Source organism: Aplidium turbinatum, chromosome 16, assembly GCF_918807975.1.
Source record: "Aplidium turbinatum chromosome 16, kaAplTurb1.1, whole genome shotgun sequence".
NCBI lineage: Eukaryota > Metazoa > Chordata > Ascidiacea > Aplousobranchia > Polyclinidae > Aplidium > Aplidium turbinatum.
In genome coordinates this window covers 10,673,057-10,700,868 of record NC_137487.1, presented here as the reverse complement: position 1 = coordinate 10,700,868, position 27,812 = coordinate 10,673,057, and the positions used below count along the sequence as shown (strand labels likewise).

The 27,812-nt window shown below is 37.6% G+C and overlaps 1 protein-coding gene across 1 annotated transcript; it reads left to right on the top strand.

Annotated features, from left to right (window-relative positions):
* Positions 1-224: 224 nt before the first annotated feature.
* On the top strand, positions 225-27,500 carry LOC145785126 (uncharacterized). Its single transcript, XM_082596827.1, has 33 exons — positions 225-309; positions 500-601; positions 2,588-2,628; positions 3,402-3,542; positions 4,007-4,094; positions 4,512-4,628; positions 5,130-5,218; positions 5,287-5,395; positions 5,785-5,960; positions 6,346-6,427; positions 10,897-11,072; positions 11,434-11,521; positions 14,584-14,769; positions 15,210-15,350; positions 15,574-15,676; positions 16,759-17,008; positions 17,541-17,633; positions 18,221-18,359; positions 18,606-18,709; positions 18,942-19,029; positions 19,228-19,426; positions 20,569-20,645; positions 20,857-21,039; positions 21,176-21,242; positions 22,604-22,741; positions 22,868-22,923; positions 23,308-23,372; positions 23,491-23,567; positions 23,869-24,031; positions 24,952-24,980; positions 25,468-25,524; positions 26,188-26,232; positions 26,739-27,500. The coding sequence occupies exons 1-33, from the start codon at positions 289-291 to the stop codon at positions 26,897-26,899; spliced, it is 3,651 nt and encodes a 1,216-aa protein (XP_082452953.1). The 5' UTR covers positions 225-288; the 3' UTR covers positions 26,900-27,500.
* Positions 27,501-27,812: the final 312 nt, after the last annotated feature.

The window sequence follows — 27,812 nt, the reverse complement described above, 5'->3', positions numbered from 1 at the left end:
TCAATCAATCAATCAATCAATCAAATCAACTTGACATTTCTTTCTGATTCTCTACATATTTTGAATATTCTTCGGACTCGGTTGGATAATTTCGTTGATGACGTCATAAAGCATCACAGTTTCGGGGTCTTTCAATAATTTGTCACGGTTGAACTGTTTCAATACAATAATCCAACCACTGGACCAACCTGTGGAAGTCAATTCTCTGGGCAGTTGTCAGTGACCCACTTTATATTTTGCATTTTAGTTTATTTTTTATTAGTTACTGCCTACGACTCAATACAAGAAATGGAAGATAATCAAGTTGAGGTACGGGTATATTTAGTCTACCTTTTGTGCAGTCACACAAAATCATAATTGCTTCATTTGCGTTTTCTGTATGGATGTGAATTACTTTAACTTTGATAACATTTCATACTGTACTTATGCTCCCATGGGTGTGCAATTTGTCTTTTTTACTCTTTTCTTTCCATGTAAATAATGCAACTTGTTTTTACAGAAAATGGCGGAAGTTTTCCGTTGTTTCATTTGCATGAGCAAAGTTAGAGATGCCCGATTATGTCCTCATTGTTCTAAACTGTGCTGTTATCTGTGCATAAGGGTAAGTGGCCTAGCTGAAAGCATTCTATTGTTGTCTATATAAATGTAGGCTTTGTGCTACAAAAGACATAAATATAAATCTATTGAATAAGGAACAATTATAAAAGCGTTCATTATTATCATATATTCAGTCTTCGAAATTAGCGTCAGCAATCGGCAATTGCCGAGGTGATTGCCGACGCAGATGCATGAATGGCGCATTAGCGTCGGCAATAAAAATGCCGAAGCCACACGAGCGCTTGTAAGGAGCCACAAGATTACAACAAAAAACTAATTTTCTTAGACTACGGTACATTCAGACTAGGATGTTACTTCCTACTTTGCCGGCGCTTCCAGCTGGGAGAATTGAATCTTTTATAGAAACATCAGTGATGTTACATCACTCTACTCAACTGTATTTGGATTGATTTAATGCCAGTAGATGTCAAATTATTGTTAGCATTTACTCCTTATTGCGCCTCGCTTTCCGTTATCTCAATCAGCTGATGATACCGATTCTGACTAGTTTTTATCAAACAAACTTTGTGTTGCTCACAGTGTCCCAATTATGCCGAAATTATGGTAGCTTATACGTAAATCGAGGCAATCTTCTCGCAGGGAGCTATTAATTTGTTACCGGTAACTGGTTGAGCAATTAACGTTATTTTATGATAATTCAACATCACTAGATGTCGAATTAATGTAAAAACCAACGTAAATTTCTTATTGGGCATTGTTGTTATGCTACTATTGCTACATAACCCATCGGGAAAATTAAATTGATGTGTGCTGACTCGAATGTTGAATTAACCCAAAATTAACCTACTTCCCCCCCGTGAGTTATTTAACGTGAATTACCATAACAGCGTGCGTATCGCGTTGCTCGCTTTATCGTTTCTTTTGGTATTATTACATCACAACAAATCAAACAATGCGGTCGTGATATACTACTCTAGTATATTTTTAGCTTCTCGTTTTGCATGTTTTGGTACAACTTTTTTGTAATAAATGTTCACAGCAATTACCGAGGCAATTTCAACTTTTGCCGTTTGGCCTCGGCAACGTTTTTGTCGAAGTAAAAATATGCTAATTTTGAAGACTGATATTTTGTGCTTATTGCGACAACAGGCAGTTCATATTTCTAGTTCAACGTAAGCACTAAGCAGTGACAATGTTTTTGTTCAAACCTCTACAAGTATGATAAACTGCCAGATTTAAGTTCTCAAAGAAGCTTTCTTAGGCTTAAAACAAAGATTTCCGCAATCAACTTTCATACTGTCTAAAGTGGCCTCTAAGCTTCCGGTGGCTAAGTTGTAAAATGGCCTCCAAAACTACTGCGCCGAAAAGCCATGTTTGTTATTTGTTTCTCCACTCCGTTGATATTCAAAACTGTTTTCTCATCATTCTCATTGAGGAGAAGGTCTGGAAAGAAGTTCTGGTAGACCATGCTTGGTTTTCGGAAGCATAAAGGAGCTTAGAGGCCTGCTAAAGTATGAAAAGTATGATGATCTACAAATAACAAAGTATCAGATGCAACAGTCAGATAGAAGCAAGAAAAGACTAAGCCGTTCAGTCATGGAGTCAGCTTCTTCCATATTTGGGATAGTCTTGACTAGTAAATGCCAAAAAAGGCATAGTTGCTTTTGATTTCAATGTCTGAAATTCAAATCCACAACTCTTTTGAGGGCTTTCAAACCCTCACAGAGTCATCACAATGAAGTTTATAAGTATTTAACCCATCTCTGTTTTTTTTTTGCTCTTTTATCATGTTAATTGTTAGATTTTCTTAAATAGAAGTGGTTTGCAGTGTCTGTAGTATGTTGGTTTGTGGTGAGGATTTAAATTCAAAAAAAAATATGACCAAAGCTTAAAATAGCAATTTTAATTGTTGGAAAAGCTTAATTTGTGTTTTACTTATGTGAGTCATTGCTAATCGTGAAAATGGTTGTTACTTGTTTCTGTTTATGACTCTGTTCAGTGTTCAACTTATGTCTTATGCTTTTGGCAGAAATGGCTTACTGAGCAACGCCAACAATGTCCCCATTGCAGGTAAATATTGTTAGTTATCTTTTATCAGGTGAGGATTTGAGAAGCCCAGATTTGTGAGAGATGGTAAAAACAAAAAAATAGATAAGTATTCTTAAAGCTAGGATGCTTACAACATGCAAGACCCTCAATTGAAGTTATATTCACTGTCAAATGTATCATACGGTATCTGAAAAATAGAGAGTAAATTCAAGAAGTGATCACGAAAAGTGGTTTGGTCACATTTGAATAAAATAAATACAGAGCATTGCAAGCATCTGCACAAAGAACACAAACACATTGCCAAATATATCTGGGAATGATAATTTAGGCTCCATAGGTACCATACCGGTATTAAAGGTTCATTGTACGATTGCTTACAATGTTCTAAATATGTTTTAAATGTTAGCCTACTTAAGAAGTGCATGAGGTATTATATGAAGATAATTTTGCACTGCAATGTTTTTATGTGGTTAAACTGTTAATATTTCAAAGAGACATTCCACCCATTCAGTCAAGCATTTCATTTTAATATAAAATAACTAAATAACAATAGCAATCTAAAGTTAAAATTTACCATAAATCTAAAGTTTCGTGTACTGTGATGATGAAGATGTTGGAAAAATATTAGAAAATATACATCATATGTATGAAATATCTATAAACCTTTTGAAATTTACAGTATATTTTTGTCAGTGATAGTTAAAGCCAGACAGATGAAATGACATTTCTGTACACTTTATGATTACAAATTACTTATAAATGTCTTATCCCTTGTATATTCACATCCCCGTTAGAGCTTCCTTGCAAGTAACGGAACTTGTCAATTGTCGCTGGGCTGAGGAGCTCACCCAACAACTTGACACATTACGTCAACCTGGAAATTCACGATCTGCTAATGCCAGTACGAGTGCCATGGCTGAAGACTGCAAGGATGTGTATGATACTAGCCTTTCTCTACTCATTAAAAAATATATTTTGATAAAATTTAACATTAGAGTAATATTCAAAAACATTAAAATATTATTCAGATAGTGTCTTTAACACATGGTTTAGCATGAGACCTAAGATTAGGTGATATTTTAAAAATTTAATGTCTGTGGATTTAACTTTTGATGTATTTATCTGTTACTATTTTTACGGTAGTCTTAGTGCACAGTTATCAGTAATAGTATAAGTTTATAGTATTTTTTTAAAGAACTTCCAAAATTTTCTTTTGAAATTTCACAACTCTTTTCGACAACAACATAAATAGTTTGTATACTACCGCCACTAAGATCAATGCTTTCCATAAACAAATTGTGTTCATGTTCAGTTCTTTAAAATATAGAAAAAAGTTGTGGAACCACTAACATTAATAAACTCAAATAATAATTTTTAACAAGTAAAAAATAACTTTCAGATGTGAAGTACATGAAGAAAAACTGAGCGTATTTTGTTGGACTTGCCAGTTGTGCATCTGCCATCAGTGTGCTTTGTGGGGTGGAACAGTAAGTAGATTTTTTTAAATTTGGAGACAAATTTTTAATGTCTATAAAACACATATATATTTGAAATCTGTTCATTGCATGCTGGTTAGTTGTATAAAGTTCATAAATCTCCCATGCCATGAGATAATCTGATATTGAATAAATGTGGGGTTGGGCAAAAGTGACTTCTATGTTATGTGGTTTGTCTGCATTGTATCTACTACCGTATTTAACTATATATGCTTGATGATGGCCATGGAAATAAGTGATTAAACTATTCCAGTATAATCGAGTTAGTTTTACTAAGTAACTTGATCATCACGATATTTTGCCTTACTGTGATTTTTAACTGTAAAGTAGGCCTATATAATTGAAATCCAAGATTTCTGACAATTTTTGTTTTATTTGTCTACTAAAATAATCCAAACTTCCTTGCAGCATGGCGGGCACACGTTCAAGCCATTATCTGAGGTGTATGAGCAACACATGTCGCAAATATCCGACGAAGAAAATGCTATTAGGCGAAGGCTGATGGAATTGATATCTTTGGTTCAGGTCTTGAGATGATTTTGTCATTACAATTTGATTTTCTTTTCTGCATGAAATATATACTGTGGGGCGTGGGCTAACAAGTAGTCAAACCATCTGCTAAAAATAATGTTTTCATTAATATAATACTTCACAAACACAATGGTTTAGTTGAAATTGTGTGTTCATTGATGAGCTTTTGTTCAAGGTTTTGCACGGCGATTGATCACCCAGATTTGTTTGCGTCATTATTTTTGTTTTGTTTATGACATCAGCATTTTATTATTGTATCCAGACTTTCGCCCGGTAGTTGAAGATTTAGATTAAATGGATGAGAAGGCAAGGCAGTCCATCTTCATGCCTACCTTCAGACATGCCTTTAAGTGCCCTGCCAAAGACACAGCCACATGCTCATTGCTCATGAGCGGTGTCGAACCGGCGCCTATTCGAGTGCCGTACCAGGGTTCTCACTACTCGGCTATGCAGCCGACGTATCATAAGCCTGATTGTATATGACTAATATTTCAGGATGTGGAAAGGAACGTTGAAAGTGTGAGATCCGCAAAAGACGAGCGTGTCCGAGAGATAAGGAACGCTGTTGAGATGATGATAGCAAGGTTTGTAAACAGAATTCAGCTTTAAGATTCACTGATGCGAATATAAAATGTCATTTTGTCCATGGCAGACTTGATGGTCAACTCAAGAGCAAGCTGATAACCTTGATGGGACAAAAGAATCAACTTACCCAAGAGACTGAAATGCTTGAGAGCGTCTTAAAGGAAGTAGAGCATCAGGTATTTACAAGAGGCTTGAATTGAAATTGCACCAATTAAATCCATATCTATCACTAGTTAACGAGAGAATGCAACTGAGCTTGTTTTTGGTATCACGAAAAAACTTATGAAACTTGTTTTACAACAATTATAATATAGAAATGTGCAGTTTGTGGTAGCTTTTTTTGTGATAGCAACGGTTTTAAGGCCCTGTTTTGTGCATCACAACGTATTTTAACAAGCATAAAAAAATTGTCATTTTGATTTATGACAATTCTCTGGAAGGGCAAAAATCTGATTTGGATCGTGAAATACAATTTCAAGAGTGATTGTGACTCCACCGCTGATTCTTTTACGCGTCTAACTGATACATTTAAAGGAACCTTGTTTCTACATCTCTACCTTCATAGACATCGACATGTAGCAAGCGAGATCTGATAAGCCGATCGGGTGAAATGCTGGAAATGTTTCGAGCCATTCACAAGAAGCCTATGGCATCTTTCGTGTCCGCCTCTGTTCCTCCTGACTTCACCAGTGAGCTTGTTCCTCCATATGACTCCACCACCTTCACTCTTACAAGATTCAGGTTTGTTGGAGCATCAATTTTCTACTAAACTAAAAAGATAATAGGACATGTTTTTTTTTGCGAAAAACTGCTGAGTATTCCTCATCATCTTTGTCCCCACTAGTGGAGGTGGCCGATTCCTTGCAGCGATGTTTTTACTCTTGTTCTCCACCTCGTTCTGTCCATCGCATCTTCTTCCTTTAGTCCGATTTCCTTTGCTTCAGTCTTCCCATGTTCGTAATTGTATTAAGTCCATTTAGTTCTCAAAATCTGTAGTTTAAGTATCTTCTCAGCGGTGCAGATGATAACGACTTGAGAGTTAAATTTATCTCATCTGAATCACTAAATTGCTTTACATTGAAAACATTTACACTTCAATATTTTCCAATACACTTTTTATTTGCAGTCAGCTGCAGCAAAGCGCCGATCCAGTATATTCGAAGCCGCTTAATGTATCTGGGTTGAGTTGGCGACTGAAGATTTACCCGGTGAGATAGATGATGTAGATTTCTGAGCAGATTCATACTACCGTCTAATTTGCAGTATTGCTGTTTTAACGGAATGGCCCGTTTCGGCTAGTCCGATTGGGCTAGTCCGATTCGGCAAGTCCGATTGGGCTATTACCCTATTCGGCTACAGCCCGATTCGGCTAGTCCGATTTGGCTAGTTCCCTATTTGGCTACAGTCTTTATCAGTTAGTTCCCTATTCGGCAATTTTTTGAAAATCCAACGATAATCTTTCTGTAATCCAACAAAATTGTTCTGTAAATCCAACGACGCCTTCTGTTTATTTAGAGAATTTTGTATTTTATTCCACAATAGGCTATCGTTTCTTTTGCATTCTTGCATTTTATCCAGTGTTTACTTTTGAGTGCCTTCCCAGACGGCAAAATCCGTCATTTTTGTTGTCTGGGTTCGTTCAAAATATGTGTTTTACAACAAAACAACATTTTTCATGATTAACAATACAGGTTAATGAGATAAACAGAAGTGTTTTGTTAGTTGTTCGAGTGTGTTATTGTTCAAAATCATAGGCGCCTAACTATTTTTTTTGGCCGTGGGGGCGAAAGCGTGTTTCATCAACAGCAACGTAAATTCAGCAAATGTCACGCAGATGGATGACGTAATTATGCCGTCACACTAGGATTGCTTTTATTGCCACACTCGGAGTTATCGCTACGTTCGACCTACCGTTAATTATTATAAACAAAACTCGACCACTTCGGTTAAGCAAACACATGACATGCGTTAGCTAGCGGTTGATGGACTGCGACTCTTTAAGCTAAGCATAACATAAAGTTTAGCAACGAACTAGATTTATTAGCATGAAACAAGAGACGAAAAGGTTTACTAAAAGGTACACTGTAAATGGAATGACAATGTTTTGAAAATGGAATGCAAATACTAACTTGATCATACGCTTGAAAATATACCTGTGGAAAGTAAAATCATTCATGTTAACATCAGTTCAGCAGCACGTCACCTTGAATAAATTTAAAAGTTGCTGACATCCGTAAACAGCCCTTGAAAAATAGTTACGGAGAGACGTTTGATTAAGTTCGACTTGACATTGCTCCCTTTTCACTACAATATCGGAACTTATGACTGACCGCTGTAAAACGCCCGTTTTCGTGTTGCAGATGAAACAAAAGATGCGCATATTCCGCCTTTGATCGGGTTTCTATGGCAACGGTCGTGTGTGCGTCATTCAGTTTGCGTGAGTCCGTTACTGCGTTGATTATGCGGCGTGTGCGCAATGCGGTTTGTTCCAGCCCTTGTTGCGTTGGTTAGTGGTTACCTCGGGCCGAGACTTCAAGTTCATTTTCACAGCGAGCGATTCTCTGGGCACCGCGCAATTCACTGCAGTGCAGAGGTTTCGACTTCCGAAAGCGACATCAAGTCTGTTTGCAAGCTCATAAAGCTAAACGCACGCTCCGTCTACGTAGCAAATTATGTTTTTCTTTTGGGTGCATTCAACATCTGATGACTAGGGCAACCAATTTTTTGACCTAAAAACTTGAAATTTTGACTTTATAATTTACAAATTTTGACCTAATTTTGACCAATAGCTTTCTGCGTTTGCAACTTAAACGTGAAATACAAAGCACATTAGAAATCAAACCGTTAGGTAAGGATATCTTCTTTTTCTTATGAAATATGAGAAAAATGTGGAAGACTCAACGACACCACAGCTAACGAACATGTAATGAAAGTCACTCGAAAAACTGCAAAAGATAAATATGGAGTGTCTTTAAATATCCCGAAATTACTGAAAGGGCTCTGCACTATTATACTTCAACATCAAGTAATGTTTCACATTATCGCGTTTGAAGTTCCTGTCTCTCGCCAAAATTTTTCCTAAAATAGAGAAGCTTCTCTCTACTGATACAGAAGTTGCTTGGGAGTTCCTCAACAGGCTATAAAAATGTGGTGAAATATCATCTCGTCCCATTTTCACAATGCACTTGATGTCATTCCTTGAGATTCTTGCTTGAATATATTTTCCAATTTGGCAGCCATCAACACCAAAGTTAAGGGACCTCATTTTCTGGTAAGCTTCTTGAATGGTGTATCGGCTGTCTTCCATCTTCTGAATTAAATCAAACAGTGCACTGTACTGCTCCTCTATTTCTACAAGGTTAGTAGCTAAATTGGGAGCTTTTACAGCATCTTGAGCACGCCGCAGCAAGACACCACCATCATGGAAGCCTTCCACAATACTTCCGACTTGTGTTAAACTTCTTGAATAATAGAAAGCAGCTTTCAACCAAGGGACAATCTAGTTACATTTGGCTGTGGAGGTTGGCCGATGGAAGTAAAACTAGCTCTTCTTGACCTGTTTTTAATGGTCACTGCTTTAACCCTGGCAACCAACTCATCAACAGCAGGGTAGTTGGCTAATATTCAATCGTCAGTAATGGGCGCAACAAGATTATTACCTCAGAAATTGCAACAAATGGGTTATTACGTCAGAATAGCAACGGAAATTACAACAAAAAATCAGTACTGTATGTGTGTAGCTTTAATAAAATATCAATAGAGAGAAGAAAAACTATGTTAAAAGAAAATTTTGACCTAACCATGAATTTTGACTTTTTTTTTACTTAATAACTTTGAAACCTCACTTCGTGTCAGCCTGAAATTTAGTTTGTGGACGTTTTATAAACTTTGAACAAAGCAGAAAAATTTTGACTTTATTGACTTTTGGTTGCCCTACTGATGACATTAAATCGACACAAAATGGTAGATTTTTGCTATGTCCCAGGCAGCAAAATCAATCATATTTACATTGATTCAACGTCTGCAGACGTTAAATCAATGTAAAAATGGCAGATTTTGTTGTCTGGTGTGGGATTGTAGCATCGCTACTCGTTCTAGTGATTATTTATTGCGAAGCTGTTGCGGTTTGCATTAAAAAAATGTTTTCCTGCTGCCGATCGCTAGTTCATCTATTGTTTTATGTATCAATACAGCATAAAAAGTTGCCCCCACGGCTTAGGCGCCTATGTTCAAAATACATGTAAAAACTTACATACGAGTTATTAATTACGGAGATAGCATAAATTTGATGCTTTAAAACAAAGTCATATATTATCATATATAGTCAAAGTGGCAAATGCGCGGGCGGACAGTTTTTACGATAATGCACGGTCCATCAATTTAGAGATTTAACCGGCGGTAAGTATTAACCGGCGATTCAATTCGATAATATCAAACCTCCATCTTTACACTCTGACTACAAAAAAAAATTGGGCCTATATCACGTGAAAGTTACGAGTAATTAAGCATTGATTTCAACGACCTAATTTTTGGGCAAAATCAACTTTACGACCGGTTTTGCGAACTTAGATCTTCCGCTTTGCAAGGCAACTTAATAGTTACTTTGTACTTTAGTCCAACGTAGAGTGGTTTCACTTTAACCTGAATAAAAAAATGTCTATTTCTGGCTTTCTTTCCCAATTAAAATCATTAATCAGCGCATTCGAAAAGGTTTTCCAGAATTTGGTTATTGCTTTGTGACAAGCATTTCTATGGTAAACAACTTTACCTCGCTTCCCACTTTTTTCTCAGCTATTCTCTTTTAAATAACGGCGCGCGTAGTCTTGCTCCTCCGTCAAGGGGTGGTAATTACACGCAATTCATTATGACGCAACCGAAGGCTTTAATTTATCACATGGCTCACCCAGACAGTAAAATCCGCCATTTTTACATTGATTTAACGTCTGCAGACGTTGAATCAATGTAAAAATGACTGATTTTGCCGTCTGGGAAGGCACTCAAAGGTAAACACTGGATAAAATGCAAGAATGCAAATGAAACGATAGCCTATTGTGGAATAAAATACAAAATTCTTTAAATAAACAGAAGGCGTCGTTGGATTTACAGAAGGATTTTGTTGGATTACAGAAGGATTATCGTTGGATTTTCAAAAAATTGCCGAATAGGGAACTAACTGATAAAGACTGTAGCCAAATAGGGGACTAGCCAAATCGGACTAGCCAAATCGGACTAGCCGAATCGGGCTGTAGCCGAATAGGGTAATAGCCGAATCGGACTAGCCCAATCGGACTAGCTGAATAGTAGCAGACCCCTGTTTTAAATTAGTGCATTGGACGCAATGTTATATTTAGTGGTATTAAAAAGCTGTGCTACAACTGAGAAACTTTATAAAGAAATACCACTCGGAGCAAACTTCCGAAAACTATGAGAAGGACGCTTTCCCAGACAGCAATCAACCGCTTTTTACATTGATTAGACGTTGAATCAATGTAAAATGCGGTTGATTTGCTGTATGGGTTTATACGTTTTGCATACCTGTTGAAAAAGAAAGAAGCAGCTAACAGCTGGGTCTCTTAAGAAAGCTTAGAGGGCCTCATCATGCGATGATGGGCACTCGATTTCATGCTTCAAGCTAGAATGAACGTCACTTAACTTATTTGTACCTTGCAATTCCTAGGATGGTAATGGAGTTGTCCGTGGCAACTACCTATCCGTATTTCTTGAGTTATCGTCTGGGTTGAGTGAAACGTCGAAATATGAATACCGCATTGAAATGGTCCACCTCGGTACCAACGACCCTACCAAGAACATTGTGAGGGAGTTCGCTAGCGAGTTTGATGTGGGAGAATGCTGGTAAGTTTCTTTAGAAGAGCCGAAGTTGTTCTCTTTTTCACAAAATATATATATATTTTCTTATTTCACAAGTGTACAAGTAGAACGATCTGTTTCTACCTAATGCTGCGGGTTCGCTGTGGTAGTAGCGGTTTGCCACGTGCTTTCGGAACACAGTTACCTAGTCACGTGCAATGATGAGTGGTGCTGGAGTCAGTGTATCGTTGTTGTTTTTTCTTATAATTTTTCACAATATATATCACCTGAAACATACTTTTACTACAGATTGCTTTTTCAATTGTAGATTGACCTATCAGGTTTTAAACATTTTTTAACCACAAATACAACCTGCCAGCATTATACTGTATTTTCATTTGCACAGGGGATACAATAGATTCTTTCGACTCGATTTGCTCACGCAGGAAGGCTATCTTGATCCAGTTGCAGACATACTTGTCTTGAAGTTTCAGGTACCAACCAGTCCATTTCCATGCTACACATTGTATCTTTCTGGGGTCCACGTCTTTTAGGCGCAGACAGTTAGGCGCCGGTCAAATAGGTGCGCACACTGTGGCGTCTGGATATTTAGGTGCGGAGCACTGTGGCGCCCGTTCATTTAGGTGCTATTCCTAGCAAAGTCTGCAGATTGTATCAGCTTGGCAGGTAGTTCAATGCTTTTCACACAAACGTTATATTGAACAGAAAAATATGTTGTTTTGTTAATGCGCGTGTGGAGATGACTTCTACTCGGGATGGATTGGTCGTGTGGCGAGTTCGTATGAGACAACGCTCTAGGACCTAGAGCGTAGAGTCTAGTACCTAGAGTCTAGGTACTACATAAATACATTTCTATAGGGCATATGAACCCTGGCTACAAGTTGCAAGCATAATGGTGCGACTTTGCTCGTTATTAAACCTAGTCGGGGTCTTGAAGGAAAACTAAGTTACTCTTCACTCAAGCCTACCACCCGCTTGAATATAGGCTACGGTATATTTTTTACTGATGTTTAGTGTAGTTATTATTTGACTCACTAAAAGTGAACTCAGTCTTGTTTGGAAACTTGTATAATTTATTGACAAAGCTTTCGCCGACGCAAACCTGGATTAACAACAAATAAATGCCGAACACGCGCATTAAAATACAATATATTTTTCTGTTCAATATAACATTTTGTGTGAAAAGCATTGCCGGTTTAAGCAGCTTCACACACGGGAGCCATGACATATTTTTCTGTTCAATACAAAATTTTGTGTGAAAAGCATTGCCCTACCTGCCAAGCTGATACAATCTGCAGACTTTGCTAGGAATAGCACCTAAATGAACGGGCGCCACAGTGCTCCGCACCTAAATATATAGACGCCACAGTGTTGCGCACCTATTTGACCGGCGCCTAACTGTCTGCGCCTAAAAGACTTGCTCCCATCTTTCTGGTCATACCCAGCTCACAAAATCCTCTTGTTTTTGCTTTGATTTACCGTATGCAAAATTAGAAATGTATCAATGTCAAAACAGCAAAATTTGCTAGCTGGGTAAGCTCCTTTTTTAAATCTTTAACTGTGATCGTCACTACACCGTAGCGCAGACCGCAAGTTTTGGATGTGGACACAATAACGACGGTAGAAAGACGTTATTTTGTCTTAATCAGCAAGTACTGAGCGACTTCAACTTCTCGTTGCTTTAGGCGCTTCCCAGGCTACAGAATCCATCATTTTCACATTGATTCAACGTGTGCAGACGTTGAATCAATAAAAAATAACGTATTTTGCTGTCTGGAATCCACATGTCTCTAATTAATTCAATTTTTAAACTAAAAAATCAATGGCTTGTGACAAAATTTGCTTTAGGCTGAGTGTGAGCAGAGATGGGCAAGATCACCAGTATTGGTGATCTTGAAGATCAAGATCAAGATCACCAAGAATAGGTGATCTTGAAGATCAAGATCACCAAACTATGTGATCTTGAAGATCAAGATCGTGATCTTGAAGATCAAGATTACTTTCAAGATCACTTTTTGTGTACTTAAAAAAAAAATAAGTTTTTGATCAATGATGTTGCAAAAAAATAATTACTATAAGCAACCTGGGTAAAGGCATATAGTTGGTATTGCTAACTTTTACTTTTAACTACTCGATCACTGGCCTAAGAATTGTAATAAGTTAGTGACTGTTGCTATTAGGCCTATCAATTGCTGACGTAGTTTGCGCAGAACCGCAACGTCACACCCAAGGCCGAGGTTAATTACAGTTGCACGGTACTGAAAAGTCGCAAAATTTGCAATTAGTTTTATACTTTTTATTTATAATGAATAAAAATAAACTTTGAACTGCATCATTTTTTACCAAATTTTTGTCTGGTTCATGTGGGAGTTTTTATTCGTGTTACTAAGTAGTTTTAAGTTTCACTGCATTATGTCAATGTTTATTGCACTATTTACCCATCTGGCAACTTTGATAGTGTTGTCTGCTTTCAAAAACATTCTGAGGTTTGCGGTCAGACAAACCACTCCATACTCAGACCCTGCTCAGACCTTAAACAAGTCTTGGTCTGGTTGATTTGCTGCAATAAACCACTTTACATGACCAAAATCGGCTAGAGTCCAGATTTTTTAACACCGCCATTCTAGACTTTTGAAACATCTAAAATTGAGTCAAAGAAAGCAAACATTTCTTTAAAATTCACACATGAAACTTGTGAATAAAGTTAAATCATTTTTTATTATACGTCAACATAAAGTACACGGAAGTTGACTTTTTTATTATGACCAACACAGAAAACTTTTTCAATTTTGAAATGGCAACGTTGACCAGATTAGATGGTGACTTTAAATCGTCTTTTGTTGGACACATATTATATTAACAGTGGCTTAATGTTAGTAGTTGCCACTACCTACTTTGTACAGTACGAGTTCTAAAAAAATGCCTTTATCTAGTAAGTAAACTTCAATTTTAAAGTGATTTTGATCTTACTGTTTTTCAAGATCAAGATCACACAAAAAAAGTGATCTTAGATCAAGATCAAGATCACCAAAAAAAAAAGTGATCTTCAAGATCAAGATCACGCCCATCTCTGAGTGTGAGTGATGTCTCTTTGAACAAAGCATATCAACACTGGAATATAAAACCTCGAGGAACGAATTGGTATCGTCCTGCTGTTGGCATTACGTTAAAAACGTATTTTTTCGTGCTGCATGTATTTAAAACTACAAATCGGTTTCATGTTAGAACTTGAGGAAGCAAAAACCTTTTCTTCAGTCTCGATATGCTTTTTTTTCGAAGAAACCTATTTCGTATCGTTACAAACTCAAAACACACGTCAAAGATTTGCTAATGTTCTTCAGGCTTACCAGTGTTTAGCACAGAAATATTTTGAAATTCGTAATATTTTGTTGAAAACAGTAGTCCAAGTTTTGTTTGGAAAGAATCTGCTTTGCGAACAGAAGCTCGTTTCAAAAAGGCCAAGCTGGTGCCATGGCAGAACTGTCACTTGCTACGAGCAGCCCGCTATTCTGTCATTAAACTAATCCTCACCCAGGTTCGTGCGCCTACTTTTTATCAAAAATGTCGGGACCAGCTCTGGCACATAAACCGCGTGAGTCAGCAGAACAACCAACAAATCGACTACATCCGCAACCTTAAAGACAGACTCGCCATTGAAACAGCGAGAGCCAGCAGATGTGACAACACCTTTGTTGTCGACAAGGGCACATCAAGGAAAAAGGTATGAGATGCATTTTTTGCATTCAAAAACGTTATAATCACGTAATTCAATCTAAAATTATCATCGATCAGACGTTTCCAAAAAATAACTTTGGACAACTTTAATTGTAAGCACGAGGTCTGATCTTGAGAAACGACAAGATCAAGCGTCAGTGGTTCAACTCTCGGCGTGAACGATTGAATAACTTATTCTATTCCAAGGGCAGCTCTCCATTTTGTGTTGCCCCGTGAAAGGTATAGACTACAGGCAACAACATCTATAACAAAGAGAATTTATACCATCAATCTTGGTGGTCAGTTGTTCAAAGCTTACAGAAATAATAAAACTACTGGATTGAACTTTTTGAAAGATTTTCTCTGTCCGACGATAAAGATTTCCACATTCAATTGGCAAGAGTTTTGACAGACACCGATTACTGATTTCTATGCTAACATTGTTAGAATTCTGTTGGATCAAGTGCTTCTATGCCTCAATTATCAAACGAGCACGACGTAGCCGAGAACGCTCAGGCCGCGTCGTCAAGGAGTGATGATGCTTCCGAGTCAGCGAGAGCTAGTTCTCCAGTGCCCGAAGAGAATGTGGTGAGTTTTCAATTCATTAGAAATTACGTAACAACTACTGTAAACCAGCCACTGATATATTGGCTGATGAGTGTTGAGCTACTGTTGAAGAAGTGTAACAGCTATATTTGGTAATGTTTTTTTTTGAACGATTTCTACCTCGGTGTTTCAACTTCAGGTTTAGCCATTTTTTAACCACTGTATGTTGATTTACTGACACGGACACGTTTTTCTTCGCGTTTAGGCGTCGGTTCCAGCTCCCATTCCTCCAGATGATGAAAGTATTGAAGATGTTGATGCAGCGGAGAACCAATCTGGAGAGCGAGACGCTCACATCTCGGATCATGGTGCGCTTGGAGAACGAATCATTTTATCAATCTGGTTTCAATGTATAGAATTTGAAACAGGGTTGCACACTTGCACTAACCAGTTAACGGATGAGCTGGGCTTTTTATAAAAAGTTTTTGAAGGAATTAACATCAAAGATATGATTAAATATAATCGTGCTGTCTGTATATCAATCAGTATTCCCCAAACTCAGTGACTGCTTACATCAAACCCACACTATTGATTGTCTATGCATAGTCTAATTGTATACTCCTTCACTTTCAGTCCCTACTATCATATAGTAGATATTTTCAATTATGGAATTGCAATTTGTGCGAGCTGTCCTCAACAGACTATTTTTCTTTTATGCGGATGAAAATATATTTACATCGATTATTGGATGAGAAAGTGATGAATAGTTGAAGAAACTAAACAAACATGAAACCAAAGGATTCATTTTTAATAGACGATTTGTTTAGGTTAAATCCTCCATTTGAAATGTTTTTTTTTATGCTATAAATTACTGTGGAAAACCGCCTGAAGCAAAAGAATAGGTGTCAAACTTAACATCTATCTTCTCGACTGTACGACTACGTACTTACACATGTGCAGTGCATGCTTTGTGATGTGCTCATTTAGACACAACATCATTGGATGGGCACTATAGTGTGAACAAATCTCTACTTGCATCACATTCAGTAAGCCTAGCAACCAGCAACTTACTGCTGAGCAGCACGATCTTTCTAATTACTCTTAATCCAATGGAAGAATCCCACAAAAATATTTTTTCTCCATTTTCACCCATAAACCCCATTTTTACCCATAGATTCCCATTTTTATGCAGCCCTGATTTGAGAGCAGATTATCGCAATCGGTCAAAGCGGAATTATTCATGGTCTCAGTCGCATCACAATGGCATGGTATTTTCGAGCTTGCCATTCAATATACTCCTAGCACACAAAGCACATCTTATTTCTTATTCTGCCAATCGTGAACTGAAACTTGCTTAAGTACATTTCTCTTACCATCCAGGATAATTTCGCAGCTAAGGTTGTCAACGTTAACCAACATTAAAAAAAAAACTTTGTTTTGTTAAATACAGAGCTGAGCGAATGGGAACTTGAAGAAGAGATAGAAACTGTCGGCGATGTCGGCCTTATGGAGTCTATCGGCAGCATCATCATCGGCCCAGGATCGCCCGAACATATACCTGGCTATATAGGGCGTAGCTTTTCAGAAGTGGACCGATGCAGCGTCGTTGCCACATTCGGTGAAGAAGGCACGACTTTAAAAGGAAGAATTGGGGTGCTTCCGTCAATGTTCGAGGAGAACGATGTTGATGAAGAGACCATGTGAGTTTTGAACGTTTTATGTGTGACATAAATGTCACTTTTGTTGTGCAATAAAATTCATCTAATTTTTTATCGCTTAATTTGCCAGTTCGCCTTATTCGTCGCATTATTGTCAGTTCCAGCGGAAGTCGTTATAGCTTTGAACTATTTGCTTAATTTGTCAGTTTGCCTAATTCATCACTTTTTGCTAATCCCCTTGAGGTGACGAATTAGGCGAATCCTACTGCAGTAAAATGCATCACAGTTTTCAGTTGCAATCTAGCATCAATATTTAAACTATTTGTTGGTGAGAAATGACCGCTTTCAAACGCCGGTTGCTGTAATTTTGCAACTTGAAAACTATATGTTATGAGCACTTAGTCAAGTGCGGTACTTTTTAACTTGGAGCATTTTGAAAAATTCACATTTTGAATGTTGTTTTTCTCCGCATGTTTCTTCATTTAATGGTGAAGCAAGAACTCCCCGGTTGTGTTACAATGGTGATTATTTTGGAAGCTAATTATCACGATCTGCTTTCATTTTCGCTTTTCAGGTCTGGCGACAACGACATTGACAACATGACTTTGCACACTGCTCAAGCTACCACTAGCCTAAATCTACTGGGAGCTCTCAATTACAAAGCGGAGTAAGTTCCACTAACAATTGAATAAAATCTTTTTCCCGATATTCTGTAATGCCTTTGCAAAGCTTTTTGTGTTATTCAACGTTGATCTAGTCTACGTTTTTCTACGTCTGATGTAAAAAAGCAATGCTAAAATAATGCTGTTTTGAAGTACTGTGTTTTGCTTACCACATTCGACTAACCTGGTTATATCAGCACGTGAGCGGAACCGTTCGAAAATTGGTCGTGTTAACAGTAGGCCGGCAATGCAGTCAATTTAATCATTTTATGTCATCTGCTCCAGTGCAATGTCACCCGAAGAGCATAGCATGTTATTAACCTGGATGACGAGACGTATATTTATTATTGTGTGTTTTCGAATAGCTTTTCATCTTCAGCAGATACTTGTGTAATACTTTATGATACGTAATAGTACTTGGTTTATTTTATAATATTTAATACCAGCTGTGCTGTATAATATAATTTCCTGGCCCCATGAAGGCGCAGGCGATTACGCGACATGCTTCCGCCCAGAGGTTGACAATAAAACTATTTAAGCTCTCTGTATAGCTATGGTGGGGAAAATCTTATTTATTTCACTTTCTCGTCAGCGCCAATTGGAACGTGAACAACAACCGCTTGCCAGAGCCGCCCACCGAAAGTCCGATGTGGTCACGTGACAGGGCAAGTTCATCCAAAACATTTCCCACCACCGGAAGGAAGTATGGAAGATTGCTAAGCAAGACCAAGGCATGTTTGATTGAAGGATTTAGTTTTGCACAAATCACGCGATATTTACAGTTGTTTTTGATGGCACGGAAATTTTCAGAAATCCGAGAAATATTCTGTAAAAAAATTTGCGCATGAAACAAACCGCTCATCCAATGAATAGGTGAAAATATTCTGCAAGAATAAAAACATAAAGAATACAATAAAAAATGAAAAAGAAGTCTATTGTAAAATGTTAAGTAATGTTTATCTTGGCATCTCTTACAGCATATGAGGAACCACTCTGCTCTCCGTTCAGCCAAGCATTCGCCGCAGTCCAGCAGAACCAACCTCAGCTCCATGCCGAAATCTACGAAGAAGAATAAAAAACGGTAACAGGCGATCTCGTGATAAAAAAAGCAATGTTTACATGCGTCCAAGTAATTTCTCACCAAGTAGAGATTGTATGCATTGTATAGTAATCTTCGGCAAAAGAATGCATCTTGGGCAAATTGATCTTAGCCCAAGTCAGTTTGCTATAATTTTCATAATTAGCCTATTGAAGTAAATCTTTTATTTGCATTCAAAACAACCCGCATTTATTTGATGACGTTTGATTGACAGTGGTGTCCTTGCCTTTAACTCTGGCGATGTTCCTCCAGCGGACAAAGCAAGCGGCTTGCTCCACCTTCTCAATTTCTCCAAAGACTTGGTGAGTGATCTTTAGAGGAGTTTGATGTGCTTGCTCTATGCTGAGTGATATCCAGACAGCAAAATTCGTCAGTTTTGTATTTAAGTCTGGAAACGTTGAATCAATGAAAAATGACGGATTTTGCTGTCTGGGTAGTTGCAGCTAAAACTTTTTATTGGTTGCTGTGACATCATTATGACGCCATTCTTTGATGAGCAGAGCAACGATGGAGCGTCTTCATCAAAACATCCTCCAACGAATCTAATATCATCCGGATCATCCATGTTGTCATCCGGCTCTTCCTTCTTATCCACCGGTTCATCCTTGATGTCATCAGAGAACGATTCAACTTCAGATTCTATGAAGAATTGGTCACTGACTCAGTGGTCTGGATCGGGGTCGTCAACCGAAAGAAAAAGTAATGTGTACCCACTATCCAGTAAGGCAGGGTTACTAAACTAATGTTAACAAGGGTCCAGTTTGAGAAGTTGAATATTTTCAGCAGTTCGGTGAATAAGTTATTTTACCCGCAACCACGAAAGTTGAACTATCGGTACCGAACCATTTTTGTTTAGTTAAAATGTAACTCGACTCGGACTTTTAACAAAGTGTTTGGAGTTTGGGGGTCGAAGCCCCCTAGCTACTAGGATAATCAGAAAAAAATTGCTTCTCCCAGTGAAAATCTGTTTGAAAAAGCCCTGAAGCGTGGCAATGAGGTTATTCTTCCATAACCCCGACCCCGAGGTCCATCACCAACACCCAGAAGAAGAAGAAGAAGTTCTTTTATTTTGCATCATCAGCACATGCGAAAAAACAAAACAATACAAGATTACAATGTGAGCTAGGTTGTTTGCTGATGACGATGGGAGTGACAGAAGGACCGAACTGGTCATCGAGTCTGCCACACCCTTGTGGTGTCATGGCTTATTTAAAATGGAACGGTGTCGAAGTTGAACGCAAATATTGATTGATTGATATATTGATCCGAGGTCCGATCCCAGAAGGTCCGAGTTCGGACCGCGGTCCGCTAGTTGAGTAGCCCTGCAGTTGTTCCTTATTTTGCGATTTTTAAGTTTTTGACTACAGACCCATGCAGACGTTTCAAATTGTGACAAAAATACATGTAAATGTTTTTAAAACTTTTGTTGCTTAGAGGTCGTTTAAAGCTCTTGAAATTTTGAGCTTCATTTACATGTTAGCTACTAATAGGGTTGCCAGAGCACTTAAAACTATTTCAAGAATATTGGACGTCTACAGGTTATTAAATGTGTACTTTATACACACTTAGACACAACCGACATTTAATTTTCGGAGTGCTGACTTAATTTATATTACAGTCTATATTTTTGCCTTAAATATTCAATAACAAAAGCACAGTTTTCAGCCCAACTTTTTTCCCTAAGTCGAAATAAAAAGAACTACATTTGGACATAGTGATGAAGGGCCGCTGAGCTTACGGAAGTCAGCAAGCGATGGCGTCAAGCATTGCTAAAAATAATTACATTCTTACAGTACATTGCATACCGTAATTCCTCCATCGTTACAAAATCTCTTATTTAGGCCGACCTACCAGTGGTGATCGTAGGAAATGGACGCGGGACCACACTAGCAATTCGTCTGCTTTCAAACATTTGCAGGTATTCTCGTTTAACTATTGAATGCATTGCGTTATAACATTGCTGTGCTTAATGTGTTTTTATATAGTACTGTAGTCATTGTAGATATGACATGCTCTCAGCGCTTTACAAACGGACCATCTTATATGCATATTATTCATTCAGTGTGTGCATGTATTTAACGTGCAAAGACCGTAATTTAACGTTTATCAAACGACATTTTTTCCACCAGGATCAGCTTGCGGAGCTTTCCAACACAATGGCAAACGCGACAACCCAAATCAACTCTGTCTCGAGCCCTCGAAAGTTTAACCTCAGGCAATCGAACATGGACGCAGGCATTAGAATGAGGGTTTCCAAGTCGGATAATTCACTTTCTACAGCCTGTCCTGCTGAGACAGCCTTAAGATCAAAGGTACAATACACATTTTTATTTTGTTTTTCAAATTTTTTATTTGTTTACTTTTGCTGTTCATTGAAATGATTTTACTTTTGTACAATTCACAAAATATTTTTTTATAGATTTTTGTGACTCTTTTTATTCTTTGTAGACACCTCCGGTAAGCAGTTCAACGTCTGAAATCGTGACATTGACATCCGACAGAGCTTTTTGGACAGGTGAATTGCTATTTTCTAATTACTTTACCATCTCTTGACAGTTAATGAATATTGTAGACATCTTCAAGTATCATATACAGAGCTAGTGTGGAACAGTTCTGTGTTCACTTCACTGAAACAACCAAGTTTTCACAGCCCTCAGCTCATCGCATTAAGTTACCTAAACATAAGCTTGTGGCTACAAGAAGCACCAAGTAATAATTAGCATTGCAAGATTTGACAAGGCAGTTAACGTTATTGAAAGTGTGGACGTCGCTATAATAGCGTCTAGACTGGAAGCCAAACGCAAGGCCTTATCTTGCACGGCAAACAAGGTTGCTATATTAACAGTTTTAACGCCAAATGTTAGAAATTTGAGCGTTTCTAAATGCGTTTGACAGGCTACTTTGGCATTTTGATGTCTTTTTGTCGTTTTTTTTTTATTATTTTGTTCTGTTTTTTAAATCGCTTAAAAACTCTGTTTTATAAATGCTCATTAGCCTATTTATAAAACATCAGGTTTGAAAAGCTTACTTTTCCCCAATCTTGATGCTTTTCATAGTATTGCATTTTGAGCTAATTTCGTCAACAGCATGATTACTACCATAGCTTAAGCCTTAAGGTGTAACGACTGTGTCATATTTTAATCTGAAAATGTATTAAAGAAACGTCACGTTTCAAAAATTTGGCCTTAAAACCACCTACATGGCAACCCTGTTTACCGTGCAAGATGAGGCCTAGCATTTGGCTTCCTGTCCAGATGCTATTATAGCGACGTCTACGTTGAAGGTAGTTCTCTAACAGGGTTCAATGTGGTTTGTTTGTTTTTTTGTTTAACTTCTGTATTGCCCGTTATTTGACATATATTTTATTTATAGTTTTGGGAGAAAGTTTGCTTTCTTGTATCAAAGACAGGCGAGACACAATAATACAACAGGGTTGAGCATTATAATAATATATTTTACATATTTACAAATAGTTTTAACAGTCGAACGTTTTCGGCTTAACTTAAGCTCTTATCAGGAATCTGAAAATATTTATAAAATGCAATAAATTAAGCTAGTTAGGCTACCTTCAAGAAGTTGAAATGTATTGCATGATTTTATAAATATTTTCAGATTCCTGATGAGGGCTAAGTTAAGCCGAAAAGTTCGACTGTTAAAACTATTTTAAGTTCGACTGTTAAAACTATTTTTAAATATGTAAAATATATTGTTATAATGCTCAACCCTGTTGCATTGTTGTGTCTTGCCTGTCTTTGATATTTATTTTATTGATATCAATGTTTTCCACGGTAAGTTTCGCTGGATGGCTTGGCAAACGATGTTTGTTAGAAGGCTTTGGTTTATCAATTTCAAAATGTCCAGCGCCTGTTTTTTTAGAGTCGAAAGCCTACCATTGGTCTCCAAGCAAATCATCATCAAACCTTACGAACGCTAAAGCCACCTTACGGCGAATCGGAGACCTAAACAAAGTTGGCGACAGTGTTGGCGAAACGAGCCAGGCTCATTGCTCAAAAGGTACGTTTCAAAACGGTTTATCTGGGAGTAACAAACAACAAAAATCGTCTTTTTTTACATTGATTCAAGTGACGTCATTTTTCCTTGCCTTTACAACAACTTAAGTAAAGTCATTAATTGTTGCAGACTTGCGTGATCCTTCAAGCTCAACGCCTTCTGCGAAACCAGCTGCTGATGCGAAGGTATGGTTTGTCTTCGTTTTTGATACGCATTGTTTACCTTGTCTTCTAAATGAGGAGCTGCAAAGGTTTGCAAAATATCTACAAAAGCCCAGCCTTTTTGTGTCTGTAGAATGTAAATAGGAAAGCGGCCATTTTGATTTCAAACCTGTAGCTGCTGTACGTTGGGTCTTGGTAAAGTTTGTATGGTGTAGATGTAGATAACCCTCCAAAATGAATCGGTTGTGACACCCTAAAACATCAAAAAGTTTAAGAGTATTTTTCAAATGTGTACTTGGCACCCACATTACGCCGATAAGAGGTTGAACAAGTTGTTTTGGAAAATGCCAGAAAAAGTTGCACATTATTTTTGCCTCAAAAGTACTTCAGCAATTTCTTTCTTGTCAGAGTCCGAAGAAACTGATTACATCAGAGCATCTCGCCTCAGCTCTTGCGTCACTTCCGCTGCCAAGGTAAATGAACTTTTGTTTGATTTGTTTTGCGGCTTGATGCGAAAATGCTGTGAAACTTAAAATACCTGTTTTTCTCATATGTGTTTCTATGACTTTCAATGTTGTATTTTCTTCTCAGCCAAAGAAGCCCAAGAAAATCGAAACCCGAAATTCCACCCAAGCCAAGAAAAGCTAAAATTGCAGCCAAAAAAACTGGTTTGTCAACTTTTAATCATTTTGCATGTGTTTGCTTTCGCAGTATTTCACATCTTTCTGTTTCAAATATAATTTTCTTTAAAATAACTAATCAACTCTCAATTCTTTATTACAAGCAAGTTTAAACTTTACAGTGGTTTACAGAGAAGCATTAATTCTTAGGGATTTGCATTTTGAAAAAAATCCCACAAATCAAGCATAGTTTTTCAAAACAAATTTCCTTTACTCTTAAAAAAACATCAAACCGATAACGATTTATGTTGCTGAGAGCTGTGGTTTTAGACAGGTTGACCTTTCACAGGCGGCAAGATAGACCTTTCCCCAAACAAGCGATCATCGGTGAAGACGCAATCAAGTTATTTATCTCTTCTTGACGAGAATACGGAGGGAGATGAACATGACGAGTATTATCTCAAGAACAACTCCATGCTCATTGCCATAGAGGAGTCTATCGAAGCACTCGAGTAATGTTATTAATCTATTTATGTCATTGGTGTATTGGGTTGCGCTAGCAATGAATTATAAGTAAATAAGCCTAAAGAAGCACCTGATTTATTGTTTATCTATCACAATTGTTGAATTTCATTTTTAGCAAGCACTTTTAATTCTTAGGAGCAAAATGGTTGGAACGCCTGGTTAATCTAATCAAAAAATAAAGAGCCCAAAATGTAGATACCAAACTCATGTTCAGCAAACAAACGTTTCGAAAACTACTGTCTTCACTTTTTATACCACTGAAGATGAAAACAGTATAGTTTTCGAAACGTTTGTTTGCTGAACATGAGTTTGGTATCTACATTTTGGACTTTTAATTCTATTCAAGGAACGATTTAAGAAATGAGCTTGAATGTAAAAGACGGCTTTATGAAATCGATTATTTTGCTTTTCAAAACAAGTATTTTAAGTATAATTCTGTTCAATTTTTAAACGATTTTAAAATGCATGTTTTTTGTCATATAAGAATTTTATCAACCGATTGTGGGTTTGTACTTTAACGAAACAGTTCAGGCCAGCCATCTTGTTTCTTTGAAAAGCTCTGTAAGAACGATTGTAACTTGACAACTTGCATCGTGTGCTTTGTCCTGCATCTTCCTTTGGCATTACATGAAATATAGTTATTACTTTCTAAAACTTCTACAGCCTGTTTCACCCTAAAAGAGGGTCATCAGAGGTCCTGAAAAATATGCAAAAACAATAAATCGGTAATACCTAAAAATATATTAAACAATATATCCTTGATTTAATCTGCAAAAAAAACAACTCAGAATTACAAAGGTCTACCACTATCGGATGCCACAAAAGCCTCAATTAAGACGTCCATTTGTCCAAATGAAAACCCAGGTCTTAATAACAACATTTATGACATTATATTTTCTATTTTCAGAAGTCCACCCGAAGATGGAGATACGCAAGGTGAGTTCTTGTATCATTGACTTGTATAAGTAGCATAATACGTTCTACTGGCGCAAACTTAGCTGAACTATCACAAGATGTGTAAGGTGATAATCTGCTTTTATTCTGACGTTTCGTCAACCAGACACGACTGATTTCTTCATTGGGCTAGATCAGATAGTAATCAAGGAGGTAGGTCACTACCTGATCTAGCCTCTGAAGAAGTCAGTCGTGTCTGATTGACGAAACGACAGAATAAAAGCATATTATCACCTTATACATCTTGTGATAGATCGGCTTAGTTTGCACCGGTAGAACGTATCATGTTATTTAACTAAAGATCTAATGAACAGCCTCATCTAATTTTTAGCATTGACTTGTATGTTGCTTTTCGTCATCACATCACAATACTTGATGCCTCGGAACTTCTTAAGACAAACTTTATGAAACCAAATCGTTTGTTGTTGTTTTTTGCCGTGAAATTTTTTACTTGTGCTCTTATTTTCAGATGCCATGAATTCTAGAATATCAAGAATGAGTTTGAACACAGAAGATCAAGTCATGGGTAAGCTCACCGTTACAAATGCTTTTTCTGTTTTTATTTTTTACCCGATGTTGAATTGCACGAAAAGGCGTTAAAGCGCTAAATCAGGGCTACTCAACTGGCGGAACGCGGTCCGAATCCGGACCTTCTGGGTGTTGAAGGTGAACCTCGGGCTTCTGGAAGAATATCTTCATTGCCACATTTTGAGGCCTCTTTAAACAGATTTCTATTATGGAAAAGCAATTTTTTGTGATTGTTCAAGGAGCTGGGGGCTTCGCCCCCAGACCCCCTACCGCTTTGCCGTCTTCTCTGATGTGCGATCCACACAGCTACACTACAAAGAAACACAATACATTTTTCCTTTTTTGTTTGTTTGTGTCAGACAAAAATCCAAGTCATGTTACATACGGTAGGCTACTTGAAAAGTGCTTCGGTGCTCGTACTGGTTGTTTAATTTTCGTGGTTGCATGTGAAATATTCACTGGAGCGCAAAAATATTCAACTTGTCAAAATGGACCTTTGCTAACATTAGTTGAGTAGCCCTGAATCATTAATTTTGTTTTGTTAAATATTTTCTCGATCCAGCTTTAAAAACTATTCACATAAAAGAAGCTCTCGCATCAGATTGTCAAGCTTGTAGTGCAGTTTGAGATTACCCACCTCTCACAAATATTTCTGTTCTAGAACCTTCATTTGCTGAAGTCAACGACGCCGACACACAAGAAAATGGTGAGATGCCTTCCCGAAGCAACATTTAAGAACTTCAGTGTCTTGATCTGTTGCTTGCTCTTGCTATGTATTTTCTGCTCAAACAATTTTGCAAGCTATGATTGGTTACCTCAACCTTATCAAATTTATTAACTAGGATTTTCCAAACTAATTCATTGTTTTGTCACTACTGGTAGCCTATTGCAGTATTGCTACTGCTTTGCTATTTGTACGTCCTACTAAGGTAACATGCTTTAATGTCGCGAAGCATGCAAACCAAACGACGTCGCGAAATGTAGGCTATCTATTTTTGGCGTTCATTTTTAGCGATCCCTAATTTGTAATTTTGCGAAAGAGGGTTTTGCTTCAACAACCATTTTATCTTTCGCTCAAACACTGTATTTTTTTCTGATTTGCGTGTTTTGTTCATGTGCTCAGTGCTCGTCTTACACACAGTAAATAATCGTAAAGGAAATTGTATTTGCGTAGCAGTTGAAGCAATGCGAATTCAATTCTCCCTTTTGCAGAAGGTGGTGTTGACAATGCTTCATCGGGTGGGCTCGATTCATTGTATCTCCGAGGCAGTGCGCTCGGTAGGACCTTCTGCTGTGATGACACATCATACGTCGTTTCGGACGATGACGAAAGGAAGCAAGACCAGGACAACGAAGCTTCGGATTCAGACTGAGATTATTATTGATTCTTTTCTTATCGGATTTGTTTCATATGGAACGTAGGACGTCAAATAATATCACTGTTTTATTTTATAGTCTCTTACGTGGATGACTTGTTATTTTGTTTTACACTCATTCAGAAAACATGCTCTTTTTGCATTGTTTCAATAGAACCACTTTGCTACCCAGGTACTGATGTTTCCTGTTTTGGGTGCTATCGTTTCATTTTTTAAATGCCGATATTACAGTCGCTTATTATTATCAACTCGCTTATTTAGTCGTATCTGAAACTGTTGGTCTTATCATTATTGAACAAAGGCTGTGGGCCTAGCAGTTCGAAACTTTTTTGTACCGTAGCTATTTTTTTCTAGATTCACTGGATTTAAAAGATCCTTACCTAAACTACTGTGGTGCGTATTGAATAGGCTTTACCGTAGGCTAGATTACTTTCACTGAATGACAATCACTTCTTTGATATCTAGGCTACTGTGCTACTGTTCAATCTTGAACGTGTAAGCCCAGTGAGTCTAGGCTACTCTTTGTAATCTGCTGTATCAGTATCCTATTTAAAGCGTTTTTTCTGATGTACCGGTAATAAAATACATTCTTTCGTGACTTGCTTTGCACTAGGCTATACCACCTGTCACTAACAATTGTTATAAGCTGAAAACTACTCAGTCGATAAACATTCATTTTTTTGTTTCGCGTAGGCTAATGCTGTCTTGACACCCGTTGGAGCATGTCTCAACAATTACGTAGGCTACTCGTTTGACAGCTGAATCAATGTCAGTGGCAGGTGCGTTGACAGGGGGATCTAGGTTGTACTTTTGGACCCGGGCCGGAATATTTAAGGAGCTCGGATTTAAAAGATTCCCCGCGACTTCAAACATTATCAAGATCTTAATACAGTGGAATTCGCCTATAGGC

Coding starts and splice junctions, on each gene's coding strand:
- LOC145785126 (XM_082596827.1), top strand. CDS start 289: ATGGAAGATAATCAAGTTGAG. Junction 3,543..4,006: donor GCTGAAGACTGCAAGGATGT/GTATGATACTAG, acceptor AATAACTTTCAG/ATGTGAAGTACATGAAGAAA. Junction 24,981..25,467: donor CGAAGATGGAGATACGCAAG/GTGAGTTCTTGT, acceptor TCTTATTTTCAG/ATGCCATGAATTCTAGAATA.